General features: G+C 39.2%; 1 protein-coding gene across 5 annotated transcripts; it reads right to left on the bottom strand.

Moving 5' to 3' along the window:
- Positions 1–206: 206 nt before the first annotated feature.
- GLT8D2 (glycosyltransferase 8 domain containing 2) lies at positions 207–19,484 on the bottom strand. 5 transcript variants are annotated; one of them, XM_064513705.1, is made up of 10 exons: positions 17,656–19,484; positions 15,182–15,226; positions 13,459–13,554; positions 12,074–12,257; positions 10,378–10,495; positions 8,725–8,770; positions 5,525–5,637; positions 3,247–3,413; positions 1,489–1,601; positions 207–651 (listed from the first exon to the last, which is right to left on the bottom strand). In XM_064513705.1, exons 2-10 carry the CDS (start codon positions 15,198–15,200, stop codon positions 479–481), a joined length of 1,029 nt encoding a protein of 342 aa, XP_064369775.1. In that variant the 5' UTR covers positions 15,201–15,226; positions 17,656–19,484; the 3' UTR covers positions 207–478. The 5 variants fall into 5 exon arrangements, with proteins under 5 accessions (XP_064369775.1, XP_064369765.1, XP_064369781.1 ...); XM_064513695.1 differs by having other exon boundaries at positions 8,725–8,809; positions 17,656–19,483; XM_064513711.1 differs by lacking the exon at positions 15,182–15,226 and adding an exon at positions 12,399–12,568 and having other exon boundaries at positions 8,725–8,809; positions 12,074–12,242; positions 17,656–19,483.
- Positions 19,485–19,675: the final 191 nt, after the last annotated feature.

The following is a 19,675-nucleotide window of genomic DNA, read 5'->3' as shown; positions in this document are numbered from 1 at the left end:
ACTGCAAAACAGTCACCTTGCAAGAGAACTCCACTTCTTAGAAATGTTGCATAAATTTTAATTTCAGGATGCCTAATGTGGGCCAGAAGACTAAATACAGCTTGTATGTAATACTGCAAGTATTTCCTGTGCAGATTTTTCTAGCAGCAGATATTAGAGTCTTATTTATAAAGACCTTACATTAAAACACATTGTCTGGCACTGAATTTCACCTCTGTAAATGTTTAATGAAAGTACTTCATTGTCAAGTAAATTTGTTTCTTCACCTTACTTGAAAGTCAAGATAATTTGAATTGCATAGCTATCGCTCTACCCCCTCTCCACCCATAAGCACAGGTAACTGATGGTCAGTTTGTAGCACTATTTAACAAATACTTTGTTTTTTAAAATCAGTTAATTACACAATTTGACAGGTTGCATCTTTGATTACCGCATACTGCACAATATGGTGTATGAATGCGTTAAACTGTTTTCAGTATCAGCTTTCAGGACGAGTTAATTTGAACTTCCCTGAGGGGTCAGGAATAAACCAGTTTTCCCAGAGATCAGTGTGAACACTGGGATAGTCCCAAGGTTTATATCTTCCATTCCAGTGAAGTAATTTAGCTTCTTGAAGAAAATGCTCTGAATAGCGAGTATCAGGACTCCAACCTGCATGGGTACATAAAAATTTAGTTTTCAATAACGGAAGACACTACGCAGTGATGTTCAAAAAAAAAAAGAGAAAAGAAAAGAACAACTGTGAATTTAAGTCCAAGTCTAATTAGTATGGTTTATTAGTAGTATACACAACAAATTGTAATAAATAAAGTAGCTTTTTTGAACTTCATGCCTTTTTTTCCCCCCTCAATTAGAAATATAAAATGTCAGTACTTCTTAACATTTCAGCATTTTAGCACAGCTGGGGCTTAAAAAAAATCCTAATATTCATTTTACTAAAACAACTAAGCCGTTATTTCTTTTCCAGGTAAACACTAACTATATCTCCTGAATAACACCACCACCACCACCACTCTAGGGATCCCATATTCTTTCATTCTGTCTACTGAAAAAGTGTCTGATTATCAGTCTCTTTGCTGATATTCAGACCTTACAAATACTAGGACAAAGTTTCATGATTAAAGACCAACTGACCTATATTCTTTCTCTGGTTTATGACAACATATGTTTGTTTGTTTGGATTAAAAAAAAGGAAAAAACAATTAAATGACTACTAGGTATTTTCTTGCAGGAGTGCAACCGTTTAGTTTACGTGACCTCCTAAGATCTTTGCATAACAACACCCATACACATTCTGCACTATCCTGAAGAAGACAAGACTACTGCTGAGAATCGGAAGAAAGGAAATAAATAAGCACAGATTACTTCATACCTCAGATCCATAGTATGTAATGTATTCAGTTAAAGTAATGTAAAGTTCTGTATCGGAACCTTAACACCTCTCACTTTATTTAGTTCCGATGGCAAATGTTGGAAAGTTAAACTTACCAAGATGCCTTATGTGCCACATGGGATTAATAGTAGAATGCTTCCCATAAAATACAATCAGCATTGGAGAGGTGGCCACGCCTCCCCCAAGGGTGCTGCTGTACAGATTCTCCCTGCAAAGGGAAAAAGAGAAGGCAAGAAATGTTCAAAACCTCAATCAAAGAAAAAGTATTTTTAGTATAAAATCAGATGATTATAAATACTCTGGCAAAATTCAAAATGAACAGACTATTTTTCAGTATATCCCTTTCTAATGCTGGTAAGTCCTTGTATTTTCAACTCCAGTTCCTATTGAGTAAATCATTGCTATCAAACACATTGAGAGTCAGACTCAACGTGAAGCCAATTCATGGCACACGATATCTATAGCCTAAAAGGCTGACGACATTAACAGTAGAAAAAAGCTAATACTAAAGAATTGCTCTAAACATATTTTAACTTTTTTTTTTTTTAAGGAAATTTATATAGTTGCCACTCTTTCATTCTCTCCATCTTCCTTCCCCAATCTCCCAATTTTTAAACCTATAGGTCATCTTCAAGTCAGATCTGGCAGAGGGGCATAAGGATATAAACTAACATCCAAAGGATACTATTTTCCAACAAGTTTTGTGAAAAATTCATGCCAGATAAAGCCAAATTACTGCAAGGAGAGGCTTTAAGAGATAGCAGCCAGCTGTCCAGCCACAAGGTGCTTAAAGCCTGGACAGTCACCACATGGGAGAAGCTGCACCAGCTATAACATATCACACCATCAGCCTAGCCCAATAAGGAGGAAACCTGGAAGAATCTGAGACATGCTTAGAGGATGCAGCATAAAAAGTCATAACCTCCTCTCAAAAAAAATCCAGGTTTTAACTGCTCATTAAGCAACTTGTTTCACTGGAGGTTGAAAAGCCAGCTAAAAAGAATATATAAAATAAATCATCTTTCTAGATATAATTTGCAGTAGTATTAAAAAAGCATAACAGGATACGTCATACAAGCAGCCTGAGAGAGAGAATAGAAGTCTGTCTTTTCATTCGTATGTACATCTTTTGTGTCCTCCTCCCTTTGTTCATTTGCAAAAATAATGAGAAATGGATGTAATCCAAAAACACAAGCTGTTCAGTTTCAATTTAGCTTTACTAAACTTAAGCTTAATCCTGTGCAGAGAAAGAAAGTAAATGTCAAATTTTAAATATGCTTTGACAGTGAACTGACATCAGAAATGAACAGTTGATTATTTCACTGTTTTCATGATCTATTCATGGTCAATACCAAAAATGCATCTTTTACGTCAATTCTGGTCCATCTATGGAGGAAGAAGTGTTTTCTGTTGGTATTTAAGAAATGTAATATCCATTTACAGTTTGGCTGGCATTACAGTGGGAGAGCCCGCACAAACACGGAAACATCCCTTCCTCTCTAAACCAGCTTCAGGAAAGGAAAAGCATAGGTAGCATGATCCCAAGTGAGGTCAGTCACATAAAACAGGAGCCATGTGTTCCCAGTGTCGCTCAGGATTACATGTGGCTTGTGACTAAGCACAAGACTATAAAATTCCAGGTGGTCATTTTATATTATACGATTGGTCAGATTTAAGCAGATGGAAATTCCGGAACATCAGTTTCTTTGCTTTATGATCTCTCAGTGAAAGACTGTTTAGAGTTACTAACTTTTAAGAATTAAAAAAAAACACACAAAACCCCCCAGAAAATTAGGTTGTAAACTGAGTTCTAAAAGTAATGTTGAAGTGCAAAGCTAGATCTCTATACATACTCCACATTTCGTTGCATCCACTTTTCCAACTGCTTTGTAATCCGTTGATGCTTCCATTCCGTCATGTTAGCAACAATTACTCCAGGATTAAAGGAGCAGGTGCTAGGGCTGATGCCAAGATCTCTAACTGCTTGCTTTCTGTAGTCCAGAAATCCCATGTATGTGTTCTTGAAAGAAAGAAAATTAAAATATTTATTCCCTCTTAATATCTATACAGATATGAGCAGAAGCATCTACATACCACTCATACACAGACACTAAATGAGTTCCCAAAGCTGTTTCTGGATGATGATTACCTGTCTTGATTTCCATACAAGATACAAGGCTGAAAGACATGACGCTCCTAGCGACTGAATTACTTTTTCCAGAGTTGCTCCATGAGAGTTCTACAGGGCTCTTTCCTCACATTTTTGTCTTTCTGTAACTTACTCTAAATGATGTAGCATCACACTTGTACAGTGTAACGGTACAGGAACTCAGTGAGAATTCCAGGGAACCCCACCCAGCAATTAGCCTTCAAGCACTATTTTCCTGAGCTTCACTCCAAATTTAACAGAATCACAGAAGGGCTGAGGTTGGAAGGGACCTCTGGAGATCATCCAGCCAACCTCCCTGCTCATGCAGGATCATCTAGAGCATGTTTCCAAGGATTTTGCCCAGATGGCTTTTGAATATCTCCAGGGATGGAGACTCCACAACCTCTCTGGGCAACCTGTGATAGTGGTCTGTTACCCTCACAGTAAAGAAGGTTTTTGTCATGTTCAGATGGAACTTCCTGTGTCTCAATTTGTGCCTATTGCCTCTTGTCCTATCACTGGGCACCATTGAAAAGAGTCTGGCCCCGTCCTCTCTAGACCCTCCCTTCAGATACTTACACACATTGGTAAGATCCCCCTTCAGCCTTCTCTTCTTCAGGCTGAACAGTCCCAGCTCTCTCAGCCTCTCCTCATAAGATGACTAAGGGACTGGAGCATCTCTCTTAGTAGCCCTCCACTGGACTCTCTCCAGTAGCTCTATGTCTCTCTTGTATCGTATAGCCCAGAACTGAACACAGTACTCCAGATGTGGCCTCACCAGAGCTGAGTAGAGGGGGAGGATCACCTCCCTTGACCTGCTGGCAATGCTCTTCCTGATGCAACACAGGATACTGTTGCCCTTCTTGGCCACAAGGGCACAGTGCTGCTTCATGGTCAACTTGTTGTCCACCAGGACCCCCAGGTCCTTCTCCACAGAGCTGCTTTCCAGCAGGTCAGCCCCCAGCCTGTACTGCTGCATGTGGTTGTTCCTCCCTAGGTGAAGGACTTTGCACTTCCCTTTGTTGAACCTCACGAGGTTCCTCTCTGCCCACCTCTCCAGCCTCTCCAGGTCCCTCTGAATGGCAGCACAGCCCTCTGGTGCATCAGTCACTCCTCCCAGTTTTGTATTATCAGCAAACTTGCTGAGGGTGCACTCTGTCCCTTCATCGGGGTCACTGATGAAGAGGGTGAACAATACTGGACCCAGTACTGACCCCTGGCGGACACCGCTATCTACAGGCTCCAACTGGACTTAGCGCCATGGAGCACACCCCTCTGAGCTCTGCCTTTCAGCCAGTTCTCAATCCACCTCACTGGCCACCCATCTAGCCCACAATTCCTGAGCTTGCCTAGGAGGCTGTTATGGGAGACAGTGTCAAAAGCCTTACTGAAGTCAAGGTAGACAACATCCACTGCTCCCCCCTCATCTACCCAGCTAGTCATCCCATCGTAGAAGGCTATCAGGTTCATTAAGCATGATTTCCCCTTGGTGAATCCACGCTGACTACTCCTGATCACCTTATCCTTCACATGCTTAAAGATAGCATCCAGAATGAGCTGTTCCATCATTTTTCCAAGGATCAGGATGAGGCTGACTGGCCTGTAGTTCCCTATTAATTTGACTCATACAAATATCATGTATTGTCTTTATTAGATGTTGCATAAGTGTTCATGATCCACTGACAGCAAAATGGATTTAGTAAAATAGCAAACATAATGTAGTAGAATCCAAAGAGCTTTAAACTATTACAGGAAGCTTTAAACTATTACAATCAAACTTTAAACTCTTACAGGAAACAATTCTGCATAGCACAGTATTATTACAGAATTATTAGAGGATGTCGTTCTTCTTAATTACCTGTAAAACTATTACATATTTATCCAAAAAAAGTTAAACTTTTCACTTTTGAGAAAATGTGTAGAATTGTGTTACATTTGTGGGTAAATATATTCACAATTAGGATTTCAAAATGATGTCTTACCTGCATCCCTACACTTCTAACCATTTCATGTGTAGAAGGCAGATCACAGTCATCTGAGAAAGCTGCAGCATGTCCAGGAGCTAACTTAGTATCGTAGAGTTCCTGGATGTCACCTGATTACAGAAAGGTCAAAAGCATAAGAATAAACCTGCTTCATTGCTACGCACACTGGTTAGGATAACTTCTGTTCTCATATGTTACTTACAAACCTACCAATTTTAGGGGATCGCCTAGATGTTAATGAAGGCTGAATTTTGCTACATAGCACAATTTTCATATCTGAGTCCCATAAGTGGATGTCTAAGTTCTATCTTTAGATATTATCAATATTTAATGCATGCATGTTCTAGACTGAATGCCCAAAATCAGCTAAAGCAAAAGCTGATTACACTGGTAAGCAGCCTGTTTACACAGTCATGCATTCATAGAGCTCACCTTTGGAGAAGGAGGGCATGGGCAATATTTCTGAACCTCCTCAGCCTCAAAAACACTGCAATTGTCTCCTGCAGAAGACCAGATTTTTCCTGACACTGTTGTGCCTATACCTCCTAGCAAGATACGTGAATTCCCAGCACTGACAAATGAGCACTGGCCAGTTGAAACATTCCTGTCACACTTAACCATACCCTTCCAGCTTGGCAGGCCACCCAGCTCCTTTCCGATGCAGGGAGATACATAACACATGCCATTTTCCTCATCATCTGACGAGCACATACCCATGATGTGACAGAAAATTTCTGGTTATGTGGGAAGTACAGTGCTGCCACTGTGCTGCTACAGCAACTAAGGGAGCCTGCAGCCATGGTCACTGCTCTTCCCTGCCTTGCTGCTGGCTGTGGGTCGCAAGTAAGATTGTCTTGCAAAGATACATATGGCCCATGAGCATGAGTTGAACACTCCCATAGCTAGGCCACAATAAAGTAGAGCTGCTATCAATCACTGCAAAACCTCAATAAAAGACTAGTAACTGGAAACATTTCCCATACTGCAAATACTGGAAATGCCATTTCTGAAATAAGCAGAGAATATTTAATCATCCACTCACCAAACTTGGGACAGGATTCATGTCCCGCCAAAAAATAGGATTTGGATTAATGGGACACTTATTTATAGTTCAAGATTGACATGCCTTAATAAGTATTTCCTCCTGGTTCTAAGCAGCCTCTGCTTTACAAAATAAAAATTACAAGAAAAGGAAAAAAAATCAAACACAAAAATTCTGGGATTCAGTATGTTTAACTGTCACTGCTTTGCAAAAAGCAATTGACCAAAAAAAATAAATAGTCCCAGCATTAAAATCTAAAAACCGCATTCACTCCTTACCCTGTCAGAACTCCCATTCATTTCCACCGGCATCTGATAGAGAGCAGTCTTGCATTGCAGTAAAGACGGGGGGAGCCACTGCCACAACAGAGGCTCCCTCCCTCTGCCTCTACCCTCCTATGCCCAGCTTCATTCCCTTCTGCTAGGCCCTATGGCAGTGTGGCTAAGAGGTGAGCTTAGTTAGGCTGGCTGAAGCAAAGAGGGAAGTAAAAGAAAGTGTGTTGTTTTGTTTTGTTTTGTTTTGTTTCTTTTGCATAGCTAGTTTTCTGCCAGGTCAACCAGCTGAATCAGCTTTATTCTGCAGCTGCACAACTGCTAGATATGACACAAGAGAAGTAGCAGGAGCTGCTTGAGGACCAGAGAGACCACTTCCGCAGGCAGCAGCCTGCCCTTAGCACTAATGTGAAACTACCTTTAGCCTGTGGTTCCACAAACGCTACCAACTGACATAAGCTGACACCCCCAAAGAACAAGAGCGCCCTACGTCCCCTCTGCTCCCAGCCACTCATTTCTTTTGTGCTGAAACACTGATCTGAATCTGGATCAACAGTAATCACATTTGTGGTGAATGTCTGTGCAGCAGGGGGGATGCTGGGGCTGAGCTTAAAGTGTTTGTGAAATCGCAGTGTAAGTAAAGACTTTAAGTACTTTTTACAAGAGTTAAATATTGCTGTTACCCATTGCTGACAGACAATAACAAAAGCAAAAAGCCAAGGTGACCACCAAAAACGTACATGTATAAATGAAATCCATTTTATTCTCCCCCAAAAACTTAATGTTGAAGCAAATGTATTATGAAGTTAATTGTAAATGAAAATAAGACAAGGCAGAGCACATTAATCAAATTTTATAAAGCAGATAACAGTGGCCCCTTTAAGTGCAGATGTTCTGAAATCTGCCACTAAACAGATAAAACTATGGAAAGCTGCGGAGAAGTGGTGGAGAACAAAATAAAACTTTTCTCTGGTGTAATTTCACTCATCTTAATGTTCTTAAGCAAAGATTGATTGAGGCCAAAAAGTTTCTTGTACTTATCCTCAATCCTTATCAAAGCAAATCTTCTTTGGAATCTCACTTTAATGTTTAACAAGCATATGTAAAATGTTTTTGTTTGTCACAGTTAAAAGATGTTATAAAAGTAAAAGCAAAACAGAAGTGAGCTGAAGTAAAGAAAAATGATAAAGCAAGGGAAGACAACAGCTCTCCAGAGAAATAACAAAATACACTAAGACAGGAAGCTGAGAGGAAAAAAAAGGAAAGAAATTCACCTTTAAAAATGACTGTGCCTCTAATTAGATTTCTTTCTATGGAAACAAAAGGATTTTTCAGGATTTGAATGTCTTCTGACTGCTCTCAGTTACATAGGGAACTCTGAAAACTTTGATCAGAATTCTGCAAGTTGCTATGGAGTGTGAGCTGAAGATGCTCAAAATCACACTTTCAGGATTCAGAATTTTAACTCTCTTATTTGAGTAAACTCCTCTTGCTCTCAAGAGTAAAGAACTATTCTGGATAAGGCACTACTGGCATTTGTAGGATTTCAAATACTAACAGAAAAGCTAAGTCATGCATTTAATGGTAAATAGCCTCTTAGTAAAACCTATTATATCTCTCAGCAACTGACCAACTTCAATTACGATGAAAACCCATACATGCCATTTTAATCAAAATCAAACATTTAAAAGATATTTGGAGAGAAAATGTTCTTCAGACTTTCCTTCAAACAAACAAACAAACAGATATTTCATAGTTTTCCGGAGTGCAATGCTCCTGGCAGTTTCCTCAGTTTCCATTATATCTCGTATTTCCAGGCAACTGTGAACTGCTTCACTTTTATTTTAATTCTGCTGGAAACTGTTTTTTAGATGACATCTTACCTTGCACAATGACATCATCATCCAAGTATATGACTTTCTCATGTTTCTGGACAAGCAAGGGGAGATAAAATCGAACAAAGTTCAGCTATAAAGCAAAAAAAAAAAAAAAAAAAAAAAAGGAAGGACTAAATGATAAAACAGTTTAATGCAGTAGTCTCATGCTTCTTCTGTCACTCTGTTAATACACAGTTTGGGTTTCTCTCTTCATTGAGCACTAGTCAACTATCATTTGCTTCCTCCCTCCACAGTATCCACCAGTATCTTGATCCCATTATTATTCCCTATTTTATTTACTATGACCGTAACCAAACAGTCCAATACAATTGCTTTTTGCAACATACTTCATGCAAAACACTTCAAAATGAACACAGTAATCATACCACTCTAGAGGAATGATTTGACTGGTGGCATGGAGGTGGAATAGCAATGTCTGCAATAACAATAAAGAATATAGCAGAGGGAAAAGGGACTAAGAACATAAGACAACCATATTGATTCAGACCATTTTACCCAGCACCTGTCTTCAACAGTGGTTCTTTAGCAAGTGCTTAGAGAAAATTAAGAACAGAGGAAGCATATAGAAAAGTTGCTTCAAGTACTCTCCTAGTTTTCAGCCATTTTCAGCTTAAGGGATTTTTTAAACCAGATGTAGTCTGACCGAATAAAAACCTCAGTCCCCACTGAATCCATGTACCTTTTTTACATTCACAAGATCTTTCAGCAAGGAGCTCTACAGGTCTAGCACTCATTGCATGAAAAACACGCAACATGTCTTGATTATTCTGACTGTGACTCCTACTAATTTAATTTAATGGCTCTTAGTTCTTGTACTGGAAGAGACAGTGAGCAATTATTCCCTATTCACACCTCTATGCCATTCAGTTTTGCAGACCTCTTATTTTCTGGGCTCAAGATCACATTTCCAGGCTGAAAAGTTTTAACCCACTCAGTCATTCCTTGTATGGAATATTTTCCATATATTTGATATGTAGAAGTTCAGAAAAGGGCAATGAATGCAAACTTTCTTAATGGATTTGAGCCTTTTCCAGGGGTACTATATCCTTTTGAGGTAAGGAGACTAAAACTGCACATAGTATTCAGGGCAAGGTCAAACCATGGATTTATATTGTGGCATAATGAAGTTCTCTTTTTGGTTCTCAATTCCTTTCCTAATAATTTCTGACACGTGATTTGCCTTTTTCTGTTCTCTACTGCAGCTTCCTTGAATGCTGGAAGTCCTTGATTCTATCAGTCCACCGTTATTACAGACAGGCAATAATATTTAGATCAGTCTTTACCCTCTGAATTAAGCCTAGAGATCAGCAGAATGCAGCCAGCTCAGCATCACAGAGGCACAAAGAACATTTTTAGATCTTTCCTCTGATAAACTGTGAATATACTCTAAAAGTTACAATACATTTAAAACACCAAGTTTATGCTACCAAATAGATGAGGTTCCCAACCAGACAGGCCAGTTGCAAGGAGCTTGTTACAGTGTACTTTTCCTTTTTGAGTGAGGGCTCAGCATTTAGAACTGATACAGCCTCTCTGGGGTCATACCTCTCCTCTACAAAGGAATAGAGATCTGGGACATTTTAAAGCCTGTAATGAGCATTAAAACTCTGTAAAGTTACGCAGTGTTTGTTTACTCACAGGCTGCAGTAGCTCAGGGCGCGATGCATCTTGTCTGATTTTTCCTTTTAGTACCATTGGGTTGAATTCCACAATCTTAAATTTTATTTCTTTCAATTTAGAATTTTCAATCCATTTTCTGTAATGGACAAGCAAGGAAAGAATATTACAGAGTGTGGCAAGTACTTCTAGTATTAAATTCATGGACTCATAAAAGAATAATAGACCTTGGAAGCTCACCTGATCTATCCCATCCCAAAACTATTGCTATAGTTATTGCAGCTATTGCACACAGACATTCATTCAACATGTTCTTTAAAAAAAATTGCCCAAAACAGAGACTCCACATGTGACTCAAATAACCCGTCCTTCACCATCCCTAACATTAAATACCATTTTCCTAACCTTTTTTGCTGTAACTAAAGACCATTTTCTTCTTATCCTATCTGCTGTACGGGAAGTTTTCTCCTTTGCACAGATTTTTACGTCCTTGAAGATGATTGCCAAATCACCTCTAAATTTTATTTCCTTTAGACTAAACAAGCTAATTTTTTTCGATTTTTTTCACGAATTTCTTCACATCATTGTTTGCTGTTCTCCTCTGTCCTCTCTTCTAAATCTTTCCTGAAGACACAAAAAACTAAATGCCACGCTTTTGCTGATGTGCTAATCATGCCAAGAAGATTAGAAAAAACTTCCTCAGATATACATTCACATGTATATCCCACTATGACGTTTGCCTTTTTTGCATCAGTGTAGTCAGTTCTGTAATCAGTCATAATTCCATAGTTTTCCAAAGAATTGCTATTGAACTTATTCTTCACCCTGAGCCAATACGATCAGCTATTCCTACCTACAGTTATTGCCTTGACATCGTCCCTACCGAATTTCATCATGTTTTTCAGCTAACTTTTCCAACTCATCATGAGTAGTTTGTTTTCAGCTCTTATCCTGTTCTTCAGTATACCTACACTCTCTCCCAGCTTCATGTCAGCTGCAGATTCATGGAGTATATTCTCCACTCTGTCATCCAGGTTATTGATGAACTAGACTGGAAGAGTTCCCTGTGGAACCCCAGTCATTACATCCTTTCATTTTGACCCTGAAACTGCGGGTATGAGGCCTGTATAAGTGCAGTAAGTCAGAGGTGAGAATGCCTCAGGAAACCAGACTCTCTGCTTTCATTTTGATTCATACCTTCACTCTCTCATTCACCCTCTTTTAGACAATATTTGCAAATTTTAAAACTCAAAGATGTTTTCATTACGAGCTACTTTGGGCCTCTATTTATAACTCTATACCACTCTCTCTTCCTTGGTTTACTTTAGACAGCAGGCTTTTCTGCTCCTAAGCTTAAGGCACAGCCCCAGGTGAGGGATGAGTGCAGAGCCACAAAGCAGGACTGTGACAAAAAAGCTTGTATACACCATCATCTTACTACAGGCTTTCTCTTCTGCAGCTGAACTACACAAGCAGACAGGCATAGGTATGGACATGGTCTGGCTATTTCATGCCCCTTTATACCAGTCAGTGCCTCGAGTAGGGCAAAAAGGTCCCTTTTCCTACGCACAGGGGACCCTGGGGACAGCTATCAATACCACTACTTAAACAAAAGGGAGAAATGTTTTCCTGAAAAGCCCTCTGAAGTCTGTATGCCTACGCTAAGGAGAACAACAACCTGGTCCTAACTACAGCAGGAGATAACGTTGGTATATACCGAATATGTGGGATGGTATTCTTCAGCCCAACTACATAGAACAAAACATTTGCCTCGGTGTTGCTGTAGATGCTACTGATCGCTGCTATAGCTGCACCCATTCTGCCTGCAGCAGCGCAGATTACGACCGGAATTTCTTCTTCCATTTCCTCAGGACTCTCCAAATCAACTATAAGCAACAAAACTACACATTATTATAGAGAATTAAGCATCTTTTTATATGATATATGAATATTGGTCATATGAATGAGTAAGAAGTTCCATAAGCAGTGGAATCCTATCACAACCACCCCATTTCCTTATCACATTCGACACGCATCCCCACCTGGAAAGACACACAGCATGAGCTGTAGCTAATCCAGAACGACAGGCAGGCTGACTGGAGAGGTGAATGCCTCCAGACAGAACATATAACAACTGAGTTCTCTGAATGTTTTCCTCAGCAGGGGCGACGATTCAGTCTGTCCTCCAGGTAGCTGCTTATTCACGTTAAACCTATAGGAGTTTCAATACCTGTGAGACTTCTACTTCTCGGTCAGTTATATTTAGTTTAAACTGAACAACAGGTTCTAAAGCTGTCAAGGGAAAGAGGTAAATGGAGAATATAGTGCAACTGCATGAGCTTCACTTCTTTGTGAAGCAGACCAGATAGGAATAGTGCAATTTTTTTTTACTAGCAGGAAGCTGCTAATGATAAAAAGGAAAAAAAAAAAAAACCACTCTAGAAACAGTACTGGTAACAGTTCACGTTAATGCTAAGGAAGAATTTTCCCCTAACAGTGATCAAAGTATAGAACTTACATGGATAGACCTATACTGGTTGAAGCATGACTGTTAACCTCATAAGAGCCACAAGAAAACTGTAATGGAATAAAAATTATTTATACCAAATTTTGTTTATCTTGGGAACAGAGAATAAGCTATTAATGTAACAGTGCATACTAGTCCAACTGTATCAACTCTAACAGGTTTCTGTTACTATAAATGTTCCAGCAAAAACTTCTGCTGTAGATTATGTTGAGGTTTGATGATCTATCTGAAATGAACTGCTAGGCCGGTCATATTCCCAAAGGGGCAAGTCCTGATCTATTTTTGTTATCATTTGGAAATTCCACTAGTGTTCAGCACAAATAAGGATATGCACAACTTCCATTTATGTCAGTGACAGCTGAATAAAAATTTGAATCAGAATAGCACTTCTTAGTCATTACTATGAATATTCTAACCAAGGAATTTGGAAACAAAACGTTCTGCATCCCAGTCCATTTGCAACGGCATAAGTAACCCAGCTTCTCCTGAGAGAACATGAATTCTTAAGAAAAACCGCTGCTCAGAGGAAGCAATAAGGAATATAGTACAAGAATATAAATGAAACAGAAATTTACCTGTTTTGTTCTTTAATGAAGATGGCACTTTGTGAACTTTGTTATACAGAATGGCGCACACAGTTAAAACAAGAAGTATCAGTAAGATCTGGTTAACTGAAACAAAAGGGAGAATTTATTAACAATCTGTATAAAAGCTGAGTACTAACTGCCCAAAAACCTGTATGTTTATAAGTATGCAGCCGGTATATACCATATTCTGTATGTACTGTTTTGATCAAATTCTCTTTTCTCTTGCTATTTGATCAAATTTAAAAAAATGTAAAACTCTTCTAAGATATATTTAGAAATAGAACAGTATCTCTACCCATTGCAATTATTTCTAAATATCTAATTTTCATGGATCATTTGCTCGCTAAATCACTAAGCACCCAATACATAAGGGCTATCCATACTAGGAAATTTACATGTTTGTGAATATTAGTAGGAGCCTGGAACTTTCTTTTCTTGGCTACTTCATTGTCTGTCTATCATTATGAGACTTCAAAAATTATTTTTACCTAGCCCTCTCCGCCTCCCACACTTCCTTGATAAATCTTCAAACACTAAGAAAATTGTAGTTGATTTCAACATTCAGATCTTCAATGTATATTTGAGGAAAATTCTAAAAGTACTACAAAAATAAACCCAGCATGCCACTGAAAGTAGGTATGTTCCAAAATATACGAAAACATATACACATTTTGACACAAGTGCTTTAATTAGCAAAATCAAAACATGCAAAAAAGGAAAGACCTTACTGTACATTACGATTTGCAGATCCTACCACACTATGTTGTACAAGCTTAAGTCAAACAACGGTATGTACTAGGACAGCTCAGAGAGTAGGACAGGTAAGGAATAGATTAGCATTGTCATTAGTTACTTTAGTGCTTTGGTTCTGACTACTTTGTTACCTTTATACCATCATAAACACAGTTAAAGTGTGCAAAAGAACAAAGGGACAAAGTTTTGAACTATTTGACTCAAAAGGGCCAATTAGCCAGACATGGCCATGACAACAAATTGAAATTGGTACATATGCATAACCGATGTGAATCAGCTGAGCAACCAGGCATTAACCTTAGTGAAGATTTGGGTGCGTAACTGAAGGCACACACTGGTCCACTTTCAGTCACTGATCCTCACAGCTGAGGGGAACCCCAAACTCCTTTGGGTTACATCTTAACTGCGAGTATCAGTAGTATTAACTTGCAGAATTCTGCAAAAATCCAGGCTCAGCGCTCTTAGGCACAACCCCATGTGGAACTGGCAGTTTACTGCACTCTTGAAAGGAAATTTCAGGATGCTGTTATGTAGATACAGGGATGGATAATCATGTCAAGTGGGAGGCAAGGCTTCTGTGATACTACTGAACAGAAGTTAAGGACCAAACATTCCCCCTTGGAGTGGTAATAACAGAATGAGATAAGCTATGGAACCAGTCAGTAATAGCAAGAGAGAGGTGTTAGCCAACAAAGCAAACGTCCATCCATATGTCTCATGCAGTAAAGCAGTGAATAATCTTACGTTAATGGGCTTTGTAGCCGTACTTATCTGACCTGGTTAACAGGAAAAGGCTTATCAGTATGCTTAGAGTTAAGCATAATTTTGCAGAACTAGAGCTATAAATTTGCATGCAACTATTACAGAAGTTCTAAGAGAAATTGCATACGACATCTATGTCCTGTTTCCAAAATATATGAGGCCAATCAGTATCTGAAATGTTTTTAATCTTTCTTACTTTTCTTCAAAAGAGCCATGTGTTCTTTTGGATAAGAACTGTGATCTATGGTAAAAAGAAAAAAAAAGGGGGAGGGGGGAGAGAAAAATTATGAATACCAGCAGTGAATACTAGTTAATTATTTCAGGGACACGGTTTTGCATCATGAAATTTTACTGCTGACTTGATAAAAGTAAAACTGAACTCTATCTTTGTAACTAATTTTCTTGGAACAAATAACTCTAATATTCCAGACAACAGCCATTATATATTTTAATTTAAGCTACTTAATAGGTTGAAATGAACAGCGTTTTAATAAATTCAGTACAATCATCTACATCAGTAATAACTAAGATTTTTTTTAAAATACATTTTAAAACAATGTACAAAGAAGTACTTACAAATTGCATCTGTGGGTATTTTACATTTATCTCTGATCTCCCCCTAAACCATAAAAACAATCACAAATACTATATCTCGTGCTGGGATATTCAAAAATCTTACATTACAGCAGCGTCTTTCAGGCTGTGAGAAAATTACAGAGCAATAGCGAAAAGATTTTCTAACAGCAGTATCCTTCTAATAATAGTAGCAGTAAGAGGAAAGTTTGTATAAAGTGGCCAGTATTTAAGCATATTATTTGTGATGCTGATGAAAATTAGGTAGTCTTCCCTAAAACTGTACTTCTAAACAAGGCCTTAGAGTGACTGGGACTTTATGCCTTAGAGGAAAGAACATAATACCTAAAATACAGAATTATGGAAAACCACAACATTTACTTGAATTCTGGAAGCAAACATTAATGTTTCCCTTTTGCTCTTTGGCACCACAAATCTAGAAAAAAAATGACTATGAACTTGTTCCAAAATCGAGGATTGCACAAGTGCCACCAATGGGTCACTCGGCTGTTGTGCTATATCATTACTAGCAATCTAAATATTCCCTCCTCTTTACAGATAATTTTTAACAGAAACATAAAACAGAAGACGGAAGATGCAAACATCTGGATCAGAAAGGGATTCTCAGACTGACCCAGCTGCAAATGCTCCCAGAGCTATGTTCTTGTTTACATGAGATAAGACTATTGCCCTTCTCTTCCCCCAAACCTCCCTGGTTAAATTCTGCTTGCAACTTTAGCCAGTCCACATTCCTCAGTGTTCCTCCAGTAGAGCAAGACTTTGCTGCAAATTCTTTTTTCTTGCCTCTGTACTGCAGCAATGGAGGTAACTCACAGTTGGGAACAGTTTGTTTCAGCAAAATTTCTTTGACGTTCTCACCTTCACGAGCTTCAAAAAGCTGAGAAGCTGAACTTAAACTGCAGGAAAAGCTAGAGAGACTTGCGAGAAGTTAATGAAAAAACAACATTTTTTTTCTGGGGAGGAGAGGAACTGCATAGTCTACCCTTCCATTATGGTAGCAGTATGTTGCTACCATTTTTTCCTCTGTTTCCATACATATAGATAAGGATATATTACCAATTCTATGCATATGCAAGTTTTATTCTGATTCCTTGAGAAGGAATCAGTAAGAGCGGAGTGGCAAGAATTCTTGAAAGTTGAGTCACAAAAAATGACTCAGTCTCATTGGTTAATGCTGAAATTGAGGGAGCATCTTAAATTAGCCTCTACTTTGACTTAACAAGTTAAGCGATAATAAAAATATAACAGAGCTAAGATGTGACTTTGTTTACAAAGCACTTTTATTTGCATATATTTAAGTGTACCAAAAGATGTCTACATCGTACTGAGAAGGAGAGTATTTTGGAGAGAAATTGTTCTCACATCTGCAGTACTTATCTACATTCCAATATCCCTTTCTCTTCATGTGGCATTCATTTACATAAATAGGAAATCAGGGTATCAGTCAAAAGAACTTTCTGTTTTGAAAATCCATCTCTCATGCTGCATACAAGTATTGTCTTCTTACCCATTTAAAAAGTTTACTCATTTAGATAACAAAAGAGACAACAGAAACCCCTCTACTCTTAGAGTAATCTTCTAACCTCACTTAAGCTAACAACAATTATCCACTTATTTCAGCAGGGCTGACTACAGTCTTTTAATTAACTTTTGTAATGATAACCACAAGTAAAACTGATGGTCACTGCAAAAGGAAACTTGGCTGGGCAGAGCTTCAAGATATTTTAAGAGATGATTAAATCAACATAAATTTGTTTTAAACAAAAAAAAGTTTTAAAGTTTAAAATCCAAACCCAGAAAGAGTCTAATACAATAAAATTTTAAGCTCTAAAACTACAAAGCTCCTAAGTCTCAATAGATCAGATTGATTACTCATTGATTTTTAGAGAAAGAGGGAATATTTGTTCCTCTACAAGTATTTCCCCATTTTTTCCTGAATTTAGACATCAATTCCTGGAACCTGGCAGTCCCTAACTGAGTTGCCAAATCCTGTAACAAAATGAGGGGCTGCAGAAGGGAAAGCTCAGAAAGAGTGACATTACTGCTCAGATATTTCCTGCTTAATTAGTTTTTTACCTCTTCAAGGCAGCACAGTATTCGGGACTTCTCTCTCCTGAAGAGCTGTAGAGCTATTTACTTGGATCCTAGATAGGCCACATCTGTAAGCATTCTTGCCAAAGCTTCCTTGCCCATCATCCTCCTTCAAAGTGCCCTGCGCAAGGGCCTTACTGGGCACAGTCACAGTTTAAAAATTCAGTTCCTTTTTCAAACTCTTCAAAGTTTACTTTGGAGTTGTGCTGGTTTTCTTTTCTTTCTCTGCTGCTGAGGAACAGCTCGGAGTCCAGACGCTGCACTGAAGGAATGAGAGCCCATAAACCACTTCCAGATGTGCTGAATGATGATGCAGCCCTAGATCTGGCAAAGAGGCCTTAAAGCTTCATCTAGCAGATTGCAAACAAATCCCAGAAGAAAAAAAAGTCTTAAGGGGGTTGGGGAAGGAAAGAGAAACAAACTGTTCCAGAAGTTACTTCAACAGCCTACTTGCAGGTTAAGTTTCTAGTCATTATTTCTAGTAAATGTGAACAGATAACCAGTGTTCAAGTGCCAAACAACATGCGCTAAGTCCAAACCGAAAGGCAAAGTTTTTCCAATGTCTGTTTGCAGGGTTCTTCCACATAGAAAACTATGGGAAATTTGCAAAATTCAACTCTGAACATGTGTTCCGGCTTGAATTTCCTCATTTCCAAATCCTTAAGAAATTACAGAATTTAAACCCATGGGTTTTGTCTGGACTCAAAGGGAACTTGGATTAAGGTAACTAGAACATACAGATATTCTGCCACCTAAACTCTCTTGGAATGCTTTTGCAGTTTTATTTCCATGTCACTCCTTTTATTTCCTATCCTCTCCCTCCTTTCTATGTGATAAAATACTGTTTCATCACAAGGCTTTCAAGAACACTGAAAATGAATACTAGTAAGCTTGCGTCTAAACTCCTTTTCACATTTTGAGTGTGATACAGTGCAAAATTTATGAAGAATATTTAGTCAAGCCCTTAAAAATAAAAACTGCATTTTAAATCTTTTGTTCTGTTCCTGGGTGTTGAAAATGTGGATTTTCAACTCTATGTCTCAAACATGCCTAGACTGTATTATCTGTGTCTGCTTTAGTATGTAAGTTGATCTTTTGCAGAATTGCTTGCAGGAAGAATATATGCAAAAGAGAGGTACATATAGTTACATGTCTCATGTAGGTGGCTACAACTATTAACTGTTATTTTTTTTGTATTCCATTACTTTCTTTTGTATTCCTTTTTTGGGCTCACGTTCCCTGAAATCCACCCATGCCTTATTCAATGCACATTCCACTTGTACCTGCATCCTGAACAGACCTGAGTCGCATCCAGCGGTACGTGCCTGCAATGTACCGAGGTGCTGCGTTTCACCAGGCAGTAATCCCTGGATTACTGGCAACCCCGCAGCACCCTCTCTGGATTTCCCTCTGGCTCATGTGTTTACATTCTCACTTAACACCCTCACCATGCAGGGAGAGAAAAAAAAAGAAAAGAACAGAAAAGAAAAGCAGCATCTGTCCTGTAGATTGAGATCTCTGGGTTTGCTCAGATCATCCGTTGCAAACTGTAAAATTGAAACCAGTCAAACACCTTGATTTCTAATCTAAGTCTTCAGTATTTAAGCAACAACTCATTTCTTTCCCAGCTCTATCAGTCAGCGGGCCCTGCCTATGACGGGTCAGTTAAAAAAGAAAAACAGCACATTTCTGGGAAGGCTGTGAACGCGTAACGGCCAGCACTCTGGGACCCGGGTGCCCTAAACTGAACAGCATCTGAGCAACAGACGTGACGACCAGAGCATCCCGAGCACCCAGCGGCCCCTTCACCAGCCGGGGGGGGGGGGGGGGAGTACCGGGCGAGCACCGCCTCCCCTCCCCCCGCCCCGGTCGCTGTGGGAGGGAGACCGGGGCTGCGCTCCCCATCCCCACCCCGGCGAGGCGCCCCACAGCGACGCGACGGCCGTTGAGCGCGAGCCGCCCCCCCCCACCCCCGCGCGCCACCCCTCCGTCACGTGACCCGCCC

This window comes from Dromaius novaehollandiae, chromosome 1, assembly GCF_036370855.1.
Source record: "Dromaius novaehollandiae isolate bDroNov1 chromosome 1, bDroNov1.hap1, whole genome shotgun sequence".
In the NCBI taxonomy this organism is placed as follows: Eukaryota; Metazoa; Chordata; class Aves; order Casuariiformes; family Dromaiidae; genus Dromaius; species Dromaius novaehollandiae.
This window is presented reverse-complemented; position numbering and strand designations above follow the sequence as displayed.